General features: G+C 39.9%; 1 protein-coding gene across 1 annotated transcript in view; it reads right to left on the bottom strand.

The window, feature by feature from the left end:
* The window catches only part of PPT1 (palmitoyl-protein thioesterase 1), a 177,949-nt gene extending 163,337 nt beyond the window's left edge, over positions 1 to 14,612 (bottom strand). The window contains exons 1-2 of the mRNA XM_053707299.1: positions 14,476 to 14,612; positions 14,183 to 14,292 (exon numbers count right to left, since the gene is read on the bottom strand). Coding sequence (XP_053563274.1) covers positions 14,183 to 14,292; positions 14,476 to 14,587 — 222 coding nt within the window. The 5' untranslated portion in view covers positions 14,588 to 14,612. The remainder of the gene's footprint in view (positions 1 to 14,182; positions 14,293 to 14,475) is intronic.
* Positions 14,613 to 14,781: the final 169 nt, after the last annotated feature.

Here is a 14,781-nt window from a genome sequence, read left to right as displayed (position 1 = left end):
ATAAGTCCATACGCACCTAGTCACTCACTCCCTTACACAGTTCCAACTGTCATATGGAAAGATTCCTCAACACCACCCCTAGAACTACTTCCCCAAGCATGGCAGGTAGACACAAGGACAAAAAAACTAAAGGAGCCTCAGAAAATGTGACAGATATTACTACAATTGCTATTAATTCTGCTACAGAGACCCTAAATATTCAAAACCTGGTCTCTAACATATCAGAAGCATTAACTCCCAAATTTGAAACTTTGAGATCTGAGATAAAACAGGACATAGTACAACTCTCTCAGGAAATCAGGCAATTTTCTAATAGATTACAGGAGGCGGAACAGAGGGTCTCGGATCTAGAGGATCTCACTATTGTGCATAGCTCCAATTTAGAAGAAACTAATTCTAAAATTCAAAAATTAATGTCAAAAGTTGAGGATCTTGAAAATAGATCCCGTAGGAATAATGTAAGAATCATAGGCATACCTGAGGGCAAAAAATATGAAAATCTCTCCTTGTTCGTTACCCAGACTTTAGTACAACTCTTAGAAATGCCTACTCCTCACATAATAATAGAAAGGGCACATAGAATAGGACCACCCCCAACGAATGACAAACCAAATAGGCCCAGACCAGTAATTGTGCGTTTCCTTAACTATCTAGACAAAATTAATATACTTCAACAATTTAAAAAGAAACAACCAATCAGTTTAGACGGTGCCAAAATTCTTTTGTTCCAGGACTTCTCAGCCGAGACAGCCTTAAGGAGGAAAGAATTGGCACCCATATGCACAAAAATGATACAAAGGGGATATAAAGCGACATTATTATACCCATACAAACTCAAAATAACTATTAGGGACAAGGTATATTTTTTCGAAAATACTCACGAAGCTGAAAATGTTCTTTCCGAAATAGAATCTACAACACAAACAGCGTGTAGTTAGACAGAAATGAATAGACAATAATCAGGTTAACAGGCCTCAACAAGATTGACATGGGTTTTATTAAATTAGATTTGCCCTCTGAAGAGGACCATAATTGGACCAAGAACCCAGCAGGGGAGAACTTCCTGCTGAGCATTGAATTGAGATACTATGGGGTTTTAAATAAATATTTAGAGGACCAATATTGGACTAAGGACTTAACTGGGGGAATCTCCCAGCTGAGTACCGAAATGAGATGTTATGAAGCTCCGAATAAATATCAGGAACAATCTTTTTTTTTTTTTTTTTTTTGCCCTCTCTCTCCCCTTCTCCCCTGGGGGGGGGAATTCTCCTCTCCCCCCCCCCCCTTTTTTTTTTTTTTTTTTTTTTTTTTCCTTCCTTCTCTCGCCCTCATTCCTGTCCTCTGCCACATTTGCCCTATTCATATTAACAGATGGTTAAAAGACTAGATAGAATTAAACTTATATCATGGAACATTGGTGGTATTTCGACCCCTATTAAAAGGAAAGCAATTGTTACCCACTTAAGAAAAATGCAAGCAGATCTCGCATTTTTGCAAGAAACGCATCTAGATATAGATGAAATTAAAAAATTGAAAGGCTCCTGGGTTAAAGAGGTTGTTGCTTCTCCCAGTTTTGGAAGGAAAAGAGGGGTAGCCATCTTGATTGGGAAAAGATTAGAATATGAGTTAATCCACTCTGAAAGGGATCCTGAGGGGAGGTTTGTGATGATGAAAATAAGAATTCAAGAACAATTGCTTACTCTCTGTAATATATATGCACCTAATACCCTTGATTATGGGTTTTGGGACACACTGCAATCTAAAATATTAACTTACTCAGAGGGGCATGTAGTATTGGGTGGCGATTTCAATATGGCGCCGCAATCTCCCTTAGACAGGCTTCGGCAGACTAACAAACAAACGAAACAAAAAAGAGATAATCTTGAAACAAAAATATTCAAAACCTTAACCCAGAATCTAGCTATTAAAGACATCTGGAGGATCCAAAATCCGGATGTCAGAGAATACACTTGCCTCTCTAAGGCTCATAAAACTTTATCCCGAATAGATATGTTTCTAATTGATGATAGATTATGTACATCGCATACCACTGCAGGCATAACTCATATAACGTTATCAGATCATTCTCCTATTTTTTTAGAACTTCAGCTAAATCGGTCTAGGGACTCCTCCTCAAGATTTAGATTTCCTTATTATCTGATGAATGATTCTAAATTTAAGAATCATGTGACTAAGAAATTCAAGGAATACCTTTATTTTAACTCTGAATTTTCTGATCGCCCGGAAATATTCTGGGGAGCTGCTAAAGCAGTCCTTAGGGGCGAAATAACGGCCTATGCCGCAATGATATCTAAAAAATTGAAAAAAAGAGAGAAAGAGGTCACAAGTTCTGTGATTAATGCTTACAACCGCTATCTGCTGCAAAATACATCTTTTAATTGGGCCAAGTACATAAAAGCCAAGAGCGAAAGGGATGCTATGGCATTATTAATGGAAACACAGAAAGAGCTGAGGTTTCAAGCCAAGCTCTACCGATTTGGCAACAAATCAGGCAAACTATTAGCTAAGCTAGCCAAAGGCGATAATAAGCCTCCAATGATTGAAAAAATTTCCCATCAAGGGAACCTATTGGTAAAAACAGAGGACATTTTAGAATCTTTTACAGAGTACTATAGAAATCAATACTCTGCAAAAATTGCAGATAAAACCCAGTCTGATCAATTTTGGGATCAGGTAAATTGTCCTCTAATCACAAAAGAAATGAACAATTTTCTTAATAGCCCAATTTCCATTGAAGAGGTTAGCAAAATAATTTTTGAATCACCAGTGAACAAAGCAGCAGGTCCAGATGGTCTTCCCAATGAGGTGTACAAGATTTTGACATCAGATATAGCTCCACATTTATGTAAAACATTTAATGAATTTTTTACTGAAGGCAATATAATACCGGCTGAGTTCACAGCTTCTTTTACAACCCTGCTTGCAAAGGATGGCAAGGATCCTAGTCAAAAGGAATCTTATCGACCGATAGCCCTTTTAAACGCAGACTATAAGTTCCTTGCCTCAATTCTGGCACGCAGGCTTCAAGGTACTCTTTTACACATCATTCACAAGGATCAAGCAGGGTTTATCCATGGCCGTAATTCAGCTTCCAAAATCAGGGAGGTTCTCTTGGTAACAGAATTTTTTCAAACCAGAGAGAGAGGGGAAGAGGGCAATAAGGACCTCGCAATAGTCGCCATTGACGCGGCTAAGGCATTCGACTCTGTTTATTTTAGCCACTTGTTTACTTCACTAGCCAAATTTGGATTCAGGGATAAATTTGTTAACTTCATACATAATTTGTATACATGCCCAACCACTAGACTAATAGTTAATAATTCATTATCCTCGAACATTGCTATTAAAAGGGGAACACGTCAGGGCTGTCCCCTGTCTCCCCTTCTCTTTGACATTGCAATAGAATCACTTGCTATAAAGATTCGTCAGAGTATTGAAGGCATTAATTTTGGTGAACACATAATGAAGGCTGCATTGTATGCGGACGACGTCCTTTTATATATTTCAAATACAAAGTCGAATATACCCAAACTGCTTAGTATTATTCAACAATTTGGCTCCTTTTCTGGGTATATGGTTAATACCTCCAAATCGGAATTATTTTGGTTAAACAAAAACAAGGATTCAATTAAAGATAGCCCATTCAAAGAGGTTACCGAGTCTTTTAAATATCTGGGTATCATCATACCAGTCAATTATACTGAGCTCTATAGAGCCAATATAACACCCATATTAACAATGATCTGTGACAGGCTAAAATCTTGGCAAAGCTTACCTATCTCATTATCTGGAAGAATAGCCCTATACAAAATGATTCTTCTCCCGAAACTTTTGTACATATTACAAAACACTCCATTAATATTATATGGGAAAGACATTAAGCTGCTTAATAGTGCAGTTAGGAAATATCTCTGGCAGGGAAAAAAGGCAAGAATTTCTCTAATAAAACTAACCTCGGCAAAGGAACACGGGGGCCTAGCATTGCCAGACATCAGGCAGTATAACTTGGCTTTCTTAGTAAGAACAGTGGCAGATTGGATTCTTCTTAAAGATTATGTTACAAATATTTCATTAGAAACAAGTATCTGTCATCCATATCTTCTTACTGGTCTGGTGCATTGTTCACCTAAACTGTTACCCCCCGAAATCAAAAAACTTAAAAGTGTTTTAAACCCGATAAAAGCCTGGTGGAAAATAGGGAATACTTTGAGGTTGGATTGTAGTGTGTCCCAATACCTACCAATAAAAGGAAACCCAAGATTTCAGCCTGGTATCGAAACACCCACATTTGAAAGATGGTCCCAATTAGGATTGAATAAAGTTAGGCAAATCTTTGAAAGTGACTCAAATGTTATAAAAACATTTGAACAACTGAAAAATGAATTTAATTTATCACATAAAGAATTTTTTGCATACTTACAACTTAGACATTATGGACTAAGGATTACTAAGAACACTGATTGGTCATGGAGTCTGGGAAAACTGGAGAATTGGTTGACCTTGATAATGGCTGGACGCATGTCGATCACCCCTTGTTATACACTTTTAAACGCCAATAAAGGAATTTCCTTACTGGCACACTTAGCAACAATATGGTCCAGGTTAATTCCCTCTGTATTAGTAGAATCAGATAGTGTGCAGAAGTCAATAGATCGAGTTACTCGGGCTACTCTATCTGCCACATGGAGGGAAGCACACCTCAAAATCTTACACAGAACACACTTCACTCCAGCCTTAGGCTATAAAATACATAATCCAGATTTTGGGGCTTGCCCAAAATGCTCCTTTGTTGCAGCAGACTTAGTTCATATGCTATGGAATTGTCCAAAGATACGCCAATTCTGGCATAAAGTCGAATTCTGGCTTAACAAAAACTTGGTGGCTGCCCCTCTGGCACTTACCTTGACACAGATTATTTTCTGTATCCAATTAGAAGCACGGCAACAACCTCAGGAAAAATTAACAATTCTCACAATATTAGCTGCCAGATATCTGATACTCAAGTATTGGAAAAACACAAAGACCCCCTCAATTCTTGAGATGAAAAATTGTTTGAAGAAACAATGTATGATTGAGCAAAGAGATACTAATATTGATAATGAGGGAGACATAAAAAAATTCTTCTTGAAATGGTCAGCCTTTATTAAGTGCTATCCAACAAATGAAATAGAAATGATAATTTTCCCATTCAGGAACTCAGAACTGGTTTTGCTTAATCTGTGGTAGGGGATGGGGGTCAGGGCTGAGAGGGTCGGACCAAATGTATGATTTAAGTTAATCTCCCCTTTTTTTTTTTTTTCTCTTTTTTTCTCTCTCCTCTCTCTCCCGGCTGGAGGGGGGGGGGAGCGAGGTGGGCACGAGGTTAACACAAGTGATATGAGCAATAACACAATTAATGTATTACGGCACTATGAGTTATTATTTATATAATATGGTACATAAAGTCAATTCTTTACAGTGTCAAGACTGTTACAGTCATGATTTCCGAGTTAATTACTAAACAAAATTAAGTAACATGTCAATATGAGTATTAAATATATATAAGGGTACATCAAGTTAGCCGTCATGATGTAAAAGATAGGAATGATTATAATTAGAATGTTATTGTCATGTTCGTGATATATAATTTTTTTCATCTTGTTTATTTACTATGACTGTTGACTCGCTTGCTATGTATCATTCAATGTACATAAAGTTAGCTGCCCATGATGTAATAGATAGGAATGATTATATTTAAGATGGTATTGTTATGTTCACAATGTATAATTTCTGGCTCATTTTGTTTATTTTATATTTACTCTTACTGTTGACTCGCTTGCTATGCATTATTTAATGTACTAATCCCAATAAAAATGAAATTGAAAAAAAAAAAAACATTTCTTCCTTGGTCAAACCTATCACAGACATGACCCGTAAAGAGAATGATCCACTCCATAGCCACCTACTGCCATTAAGGCCTTTGATAGTCTTAAGACTGCCTATGCTACCACTCCAGATCTGGCTCATCCTAACCCTGCCCTGCCTTTCGTTCTTAAAGGGACAGTCAAGTCCAAAAAAACTTTCATGTTTCAAATAAGGCATGACATTTTAAACATCTTTCCAATTTACTTTTATCACCAATTTTGCTTTGTTCTCTTGGTATTCTTAGTTGAAAGCTAAACCTAGGAAGGCTCATATAATAATTTCTAAGCCCGCCTCTAATCACATGTTTTTGTATTTGCTTTTCACAACAGGGGAGAGCTAGTTCCTGTAAGCCATATAGATAACATTGTGAGCACGCCTGTGAATTGTTGCAGACTGCACTAATTGGCTAAAATGAAAGTCAATAGATAATAAATACAATGTCATGTGATCAGGGACCTGTCAGAAGGTTCTTAGATACAAGGTAATCACAGAGCTAAAAAGTATATTAATATAACCGTGTTGGTTATGCAAAACTGGGGAATGGCTAATAAAAGGATTATCCATCTTTTAAAACAACAAAAATTCTGGTGTTGACTGTCCCTTTAAAGTGAATGTAAATTTTGATGCTAAAGTGCCCGGTTTTTAAAAATTCAATTAAAAACAGGGGCACTTTAATTCATTAAAGTTTACATTTCACTCCTGTTGAGAGGAAAAAAAAAAAAAAAAATCTTTTAATCTTCACAGCAGCTCCAGCTTCCTCCACCCGTTGCAAAGCCTCTTCCTGGGTCTAAAATGAGGAATCCGGCTTCCTCCAATCAAGTCAATGAATCAAACACCGATTCCCCCGGGGGGGGGGGGCATGATTGGAGGATGACCTATCCATCATTTCCGACGTCAGAAATGGCTTGCAATGACCGGAGGAAGCTGGAGCTGCTGTCAAGATTAAAAGGTAAGTTTTTTTTCACAACACAAAATGTAATGAATGAATTAAAGTGCCCCTGTTAATGGAATTTTTAAAAACCGTGCACTTTAGCATCATAATTGACATTCAATTTAAGGTCAGATGCATCTGAGACTTGAGTAGGTGACTTCTTGTCTCCACGTACTACGCCTGACGGTTCCTTGCATCTGTGCAGTTTCTTCTCTAAGAAATTGTCTCCGGCTCCGGCGGAGTGCAATTATGAAATTGTTGACAGAAAATTATTGGCCATAATTTTGGCACTCAAAGAATGGAGGCATCTTCTCGAGGGTACTAGCGCACCAGTGCTCATTCTTACTGACCACAAGATTTTAACTTATCTATGTGAAGCAAAACGTTTGTTGCCCCGACAGGCCAGATGGGCACTATTTTAGTCTCGGTTTAATTATGTGGTCTACTACCTGCCTGGTACTAAGAATGTTAGGGCTGATGCCCCCTCTCGAGAATTTTCGCCTCTGTCCAAGGAGGAGTCTGTACCTACTCCAGATATACCTCCTGACCATATTTTGGCTACCATACGTACTAATTTGACTTCTCCCTTGGGGGAGGAGATCCTGGCTGCACAAACCAATGCACCTCCTGAGAAACCTAAATGGTAAGTGTTTTGTTCCTGAGAATCTTCGAACTAAACTTTTGCACACTTACCACTATCCTAAAGCCGCAGGTCACCCAGGCAAGAACCAAATGATTTGGACTGTCACTCGACAATTCTGGTGGCCAGTTCTTCGTTCTAATGTTGCTGCGTATGTTGCCTCCTGCTCAGTTTATGCACAGAATAAGACTCCTCAACGTCTTCCTGTGGGTCTTCTTCAACCTATTGCTAATGGTGAACGTCCTTGGACACATCTTTCCATGGACTTCATTGTCGAGCTCCCTGTTTCCAATGGCAATACCGTTATCCTTATGGTGGTTGACCGTTTTTCTAAAATGTCACATTGCATTCCCTTAAAGAAGCTGTCTACCGCTCAGGAGCTTGCTTCAATTTTTGCCAGGGATTTCTTCCGTTTACATGGGGTAGCCAATAGCGATATTGGCATTCCTTTTGTGCTCAAATGGTGATCCAGCTTTCCTTCTCCTCGGCATAACACCCTCAATCCAATGGGGCTGCGGAACGGTCTAATCAAGCTCAGAAACAGCTCCTCCGTTGCTATGTCTCAGATAACCACAATAATTGGTCTGAACTGTTACCTTGGACAGAGTTTGCTCGTAATAGTGCTATTAATGCTTCCTCCCAGTTATCCCCGTTCATGGCGAATTATGGGTTTCAACCATCCTTGTTGCCCGATTCATTAATGTCTCGGGGTATTCCGGCTTTGGTGGAGCATCTCCAGCAACTCCGTTCCACGTGGGTGCAGATTCAGGATTGCCTTCATCGTTCTATGCTGTGCCAAAAGTTCCAGGCTGATTTTAGGCGTCTGCCCGCACCTTCCTACCAGGTTGGTGAGAGGGTTTGACTGTCCTCCCGCAACTTGAACCTTTGTGTGCCTTCCAATAAACTGGCTCTTGACCTTCCTCCCTCAATGCGCATCTCCAATGTTTTTCATGTCTCTCTCTTGAAACCATTGGTTTGTAAATCGGTTTACCACTGTGTTACCTCGTCCCCGTCCTAACTCTGTTGACAACCATGAAGAATATGAGGTCAGCAGCATTATTGACTCGCGTACAGTATTTGGTTCACTGGAGGGGCTACAGTCCAGAGGAGCGTTCATGGGTTCCCTCCTCTGATGTTCATGCTCCCGCCCTCCTCCGTGCCTTCCATGCCCGTTTCCCCAATAAGCCTTTTGTCCTCCCACGGGAGAGGGGTCGTTGAGGGGAGGGTACTGTCAGGGTTTTTTCCCTGCTTTGTTTGCCATGTGCTGCTGGCAGCCATTTTACTCACCTCTCTTGCCGAGTCTGGTGCAGAGTGTGTGATGATGCTCATTTCCTGCATGTCTTCTTATGGCCAGACGGGTGTACATCATCCGTGTGAGACAGGTTGCAGTCTCAGAATTTTGATGTCATCACTTATTATTTAAAGGGCCTCTGTTCAGTATGCTTTGCCCTTGCGTTGTCTCAGACCTGTTTGTGAGTTCCAGTTCCTGTGTATTACCTGGCTGTCTGATGTCCCTCCTGGTACCAAAGCACCAGGAGGGACATCTGACTACTTGCTTTGGCTCCTGACCCGGCTCGTGTGACTACAAGCTCTGGCTTTGACTCCTGGCTTGTTATTTGACTTGTGGACTTTTTACTATTTTTTGTTATTAATAAAGGTGTGATTATTTTTGCACTTCTCGTCTCAGTCCGATTTCTGGCACTCGGACAATACCACATGCCTTGCAGTATCAAACGTTCAAAAGGATTTTTATCAGGCCAGGACAATAAAGAGAAAAGCTCCAGCTGGGGTCGCTTATACTACCAGTCTCTCTCCCCAGGGATCAGTGAGGATACAACCCCGAGGGAGGGGGAAAAGGAAAGAGGAGGCGACCCACCTAGAAACACTAGACGGGAAGGGGAGAGGAGAGAGAGGAAAGGCCTAAGTCCAAAGAAGAGATGGCAGGAGTTACCTCTGGGGGGTATTAACAACTCTGTGGTACCTAAGAGTGCAAGTAAAACGACAGTCAAACATTTGGATTACCTTGGGGTTGGTAGGGTTGGTCTTGGTGAGTGGGCCAATATAGTGTTAGGCAGGCTATAGCGCTAAGAACTCAATACACCAAACACTGATCAGCATGCAAAATAAATCGCCACTCCTCAAGCACCACTGGGCCCCCTTTCATCTCAGGATCTAAGAGATACGACACGAAGGAAGGGGAAAGGGAAGGGGAAGTGACCAGCTCAGACAAGCTGAACCAGAAAGGAGGAGACTCCAGGGGGACCCCTAGCAAATAAATTCACAGCTGCTCTTTACAATGAGACAATATAGCAAACAGAGTATATGACATGTAAATCAAAATTGACTGTGTATGATGTGGATAACCTGTAGGAGCAAGCTTAGGTTAGACAGTAATTTAACACTCCCCTTTGGGCTAGGAGCCCAAAGATAATAAAGCTAGCGCAGCAGCTGAAACAATGAGTCCAGAAAAGTGAGGCAAGGTAATTGCACAAATCAGCATATACGATGGCTGCAGTTCCTGATAAACTTAAAGGTGTTGTGGAGATAGAATGGATAAATCGTTCCGGTAGCACCGCTGAGGGCAAGGGGACTAAGAGGTTAAACACAGGTTATGCTTTGGTGTCTCCAGTAGTGGTGGAGCAGGATATGCTAAGAAGAAGATAGGCCTATTGACCCCTTCTCTGTGGAGTGAAGGTGTTGGTAATCAAGTAGGGGGGTAAAGTCCCATATAAGATAGGATAACTTCACTATCGGTGGCCTATATTGTAAGTACTTTGGGAGTTAAAACAGTAGGTTACTAAGGCCAAAACAAAGGGCCCAGAACTTGATATAGAATTGGTAAAGCAAATGTATAAAATTTCGGAGTGGCTGAAAGGTGGAGCAACCCAGCAATAACCCTCAATCTGCAGCCCTGTTGTGTAGCCCAAGGGAGGGTTTGAAATATAACAGTGTGGCTAGGACCTATGTGAGGAGGGCTGCCTATGCGTGTGGAGTAGTTAATAAAAAGGAGTATAACAATCTCACCCATGGTTCCCGCTCAGTCACAGCACCAGATTCTTCGGTAGCCCAAACCGCCTCAGGTGAACGCAGGGGATACTCGTATCAGGAGAAGTATGACCGGTCTGCCAAACCGCTCTTTGCTCCTCCCGTGCAGATTTTTCTCCTTCAGCGTCTCCCTCAAGGGACCTCAAGAAGGCCGCCGTTCGCACCAAAACTGTTGAAGGGGAGATCCGGTGTTTACTCTCAGGAACTTACCCCTCCAGGCATCCCGGGTTCTCCAATCAGCCTTCATTTATATTCCTCCAGAGCGTACCTCCCGTTTCAAGCACCTCACAGGTCTCCGTACAAACCAGGTAGGAAGCAGTCCTAATAAGAAAGGCTGTTGGGCTTCTCTGCCATGTCCAGACCTCATCCTCCGGCGAAAACAGGAAAGACTGGCCACCTCACTTCTTCGGCACACAGTTGCTCCGGAGCAGATCCCCGGCCATCCAGAGCTTAGTAGGCGGCGGCCCTGTAGCAGGATGGGCTGGGTTGCGGTCTGCCGTAAAAGTGATCCGTCAGGCTGCTTGCTATGGAGCTGTGCCTCTGCCTTGGGTAAATTATAGGGTAGGAGTAGGTCAGATGAATAGTATACCCTTTAGGCTGGTCAAATTACCCAAAAAATGAAGTAATTTAAACTTTTATATAGAGTTTAAGGTCAGGAGCTCTGTGTCTGCACGTCTGCTCTGCACAATGGCTAACTCCGCCCCCCAACATTGGGTATTTCTAAACTCAGGACAAAATTTAGAAACTATTTAGCATGGATGTTTTTTGGTGGCTGTAGATTTTGGGGGTCAAAGTTAGAAAAAAGTGTGTGTTTTTTTACATTTTCTCATTTTTTTTAAATTATAAGATAATGATGAAAATAATGGTATCTTTAAAAAGTCAATTTAATGGTGAGAAAAACGGTATATAATATGTGTGGGTACAGTAAATGAGTAAGAGATAAATTGCAGCTAAACACAAACACTGCAGAATTTTTAAAATAGCCCTGGTCCTTAAGGGAAGGAAATTGAAAAATGGCCTTGTCCTTAAGGGGTTAATATATATATATATATATATATATATATATATATATATATATATATATATATATATATATATATATATATATATCACAGATAAAATGCATATAATACAACAACTTTCCACCTTTTATGTGACCTATAAACTGTACAACTCAATTGAAAAACAAACTGAAATATTTTAGGTGGAGGGAAGTAAAAATAATATGGTTGCATAAGTGTGCACACCCGTAAACTAAGACTTTGTTGAAGCACCTTTTGATTTTATTACAACACTCAGTCTTTTTGGGTATGAGTAACATACAAGATTTGCCCACTCTTCTTTGCAAAAACACTCCAAATCTGTCAGATGCAAGGGTATCTCCTGTGCACAGCCCTCTTCAGATCACCCAAAAAGATTTTCAGGCCATTCCAAAACTTTATTCTTCTTCTGGTGAAGCCATTCCTTTGTTGATTTGGATGTATGCTTTGGGTCATGTCATGCTGAAAGATGAAGTTCCTCTTCATGTTCAGCTTACTAGCAGAAGCCTGAAGGTTTTGTGCCAATATTGACTGGTATTTGGAACTGTTCATAATTCCCTCTACCTTGACTAAGGCCAGTTCCAGCTGATGAAAAACAGCCCCAAAGCATGATGCTGCCACCACAATGCTTCACTGTGGGTATGGTGTTCTTTTGGTGATGTGCAGTGTTTTTGCGCCAAACATATCTTTTGGAAATATGGCCAAAACGTTTAACCTTGGTTTCATCAGACCAGAACACCTTTTCCCACATGCTTTTGGGAGACTTCAGATGTGTTTTTGCAAAATTTAGCCATGCTTGGATGTTTTTCTTGGTAAGAAAAGGCTTTCGTCTTGCCACTCTACCCCATAGCCCAGACATATGAAGAATACGGGAGATTGCTGTCACATGTACCACACAGCCAGTACTTGCCAGATATTCCTGCAGCGCCTTCAATATTGCTGTAGACCTCTTGGCAGCCTCCCAGACCAGTTTTCTTCTCGTCTTTTCATCAATTTTGGAGGGATGTCCAGTTCTGGGTAATGTCACTGTTGCGCCATATTTTCTCCACTTGATGATGACTGTCTTAACTGTGTTCCATTGTATATCTAATGCCTTGGAAATTCTTTTGTATCCTTCTCCTGACTGACCTTTTAACAATGAGATCCCTCTGATGCTTTGGGAGATCTCTGCGGACCATGGCTTTTGCTGTAGGATTCAACTAACAAAATGTCAGGAAAGACCTACTAGAACAGCTGAACTTTATTTGGGGTTAATCAGATGCACTTTAAATGATGACAGGTGTGTGACTCCTATTTAACATGATTTTGAATGTGATTGCTTAATTCTGAACACATCTACATCTTCAGTTATAAACTTATGCAACCACATTATTTTAGTTTGTTTTTTTTTAACTTACCTCCTCCTAAAATATTTTAGTTTGATTTTCAATTGAGTTGTACAGTTTATAGATCACATTAAAAGTGGAAAAGGTTCTGAAATGATTTATCTTTGTCTCATTTATTTACATCACAGAAACCTAACATTTTAACAGGGGTGTGTAGACTTTTTATATCCACTGTATATATTCACACACACACAGATTGTCATTGGCTCAATCATTTGTTCAGTTAGAAACATGTAGTGCATTGCTGCTCTTTAAATAAATGATACCAAGAGAATGAAGTAAATTTTATAATAGAAGTAAACTGGAAAATTGTATGTTCTGGCTAAATCGTGAAAGAATATTTTTGGGTTTCATGACCCTTTAATAACCCAACGCTACTGGTGTTTCAGTGTTTATTAATGCATTATTACCTTTAGAACATTTTCAAGTTTGACTAAATTTAATATAAGTGTTGCATTCATTTAAGTCACTTAAAGGGATTCTAAACACATTTTTTTCATAATGATTCAGATATAGCATGCAATTTTAAGCAACTTTCTAATTTACTCCTACTATCAATTTTTATTTGCTCTCTTTATTTAAAAGTAGGAATTTAAAGCTTAGGAGCCAGCCATTTTAGGATCAGCACCACGGATAGTGCTTACTTATTGGTGGATACAGTTACCAAACCAATAAGCAAGCATAACCCAGGTGCTCAGCCTAAAATAGTCCGGCTCTTAAGCTTTACATTCCTGCTTTTTAAATAAAGATAGCAAGAGAACGAAGAACATTTGATTATAGGAGTAAATTAGAAAGTTGCTTAAAATTGCATGTTCTATCTAAATCATTAAAGAAAAAACAATTGAGTTTAGTGTCAGTTTAACCAAAAATTGCACAGTTCGGGAGGGGTGCGCAATCAATGGTTTAGTAAGGGGTCCCAAAATTTCTATTGGCGACCCTGGTCACTGTTATAGCTTATTACTGTTTATGAAACCAAGTTTTAGCAAGGATATCTTTCAATTTATCAGATTCAATCATCAACATTTAGTGGTTTTAATGTGGCACAACCACAATATGAGTTAGATATGAAAATGTAAGCTTGTTGCTAATATCGTTTGGGTGTTTTATCAAATTGCATGGTATAATTTTGGAACTTTACAATTCTGCAAGTGGTTCTCTAGCACACAGTCTCTGTACATAATCAAGAAAGCATCCACTACCGACCCAAACGTCTTACCTCTATAATATTGTTCCCAATCTCCAACGAAAGCACATAAATTCCGGGAATCTGATTTTCAACCATCTTCTTTATAGCCCCCATACTTATAGGATTACAGCAAGAATCACCTAAAACAAATACATTTAACGTCACTACTATATTTAAAATTCTTACGTTAACAACCAAGTGCGTTTAGATGACACATTGAAACTGGACGATTGTAAACTTTAAATCAAAACAGGCATTAGCCACTTTGCTACATCTAGACGCTAGATTATTTGCGGTATTTGCTCGTCTGAAAGCCCACTTACCCATCCCGTGCCATATAACAAGCGGCACCGGCTTTTCTTGGGTGCCCAGAAAGGGACTCCCCAGCACTGGCAGCAAGCAAACCACAAACAACATACAAACGCGCGCCGCCATGTTCAAGTCATATGACTAGGAGTCGAGGAGGATTCCGGGGTGTCACGTGGGGACTAAACCCGGACACCGGATATATCAAAAATTACAGATGTAATTTGTTGAATTCTAAAAGAAGAAAAAATCGTTTTAAAAAAACAACAACATCCCCCCAGCATTTGAAGAGAAAACGTAATGCATGTTAAAACACATAATCA

This window comes from Bombina bombina, chromosome 3 (genome assembly GCF_027579735.1).
Source record: "Bombina bombina isolate aBomBom1 chromosome 3, aBomBom1.pri, whole genome shotgun sequence".
In the NCBI taxonomy this organism is placed as follows: Eukaryota; Metazoa; Chordata; class Amphibia; order Anura; family Bombinatoridae; genus Bombina; species Bombina bombina.
The sequence above is the reverse complement of the archived record's forward strand: the minus strand, read 5'-3'. Positions and strand labels throughout refer to the sequence as shown.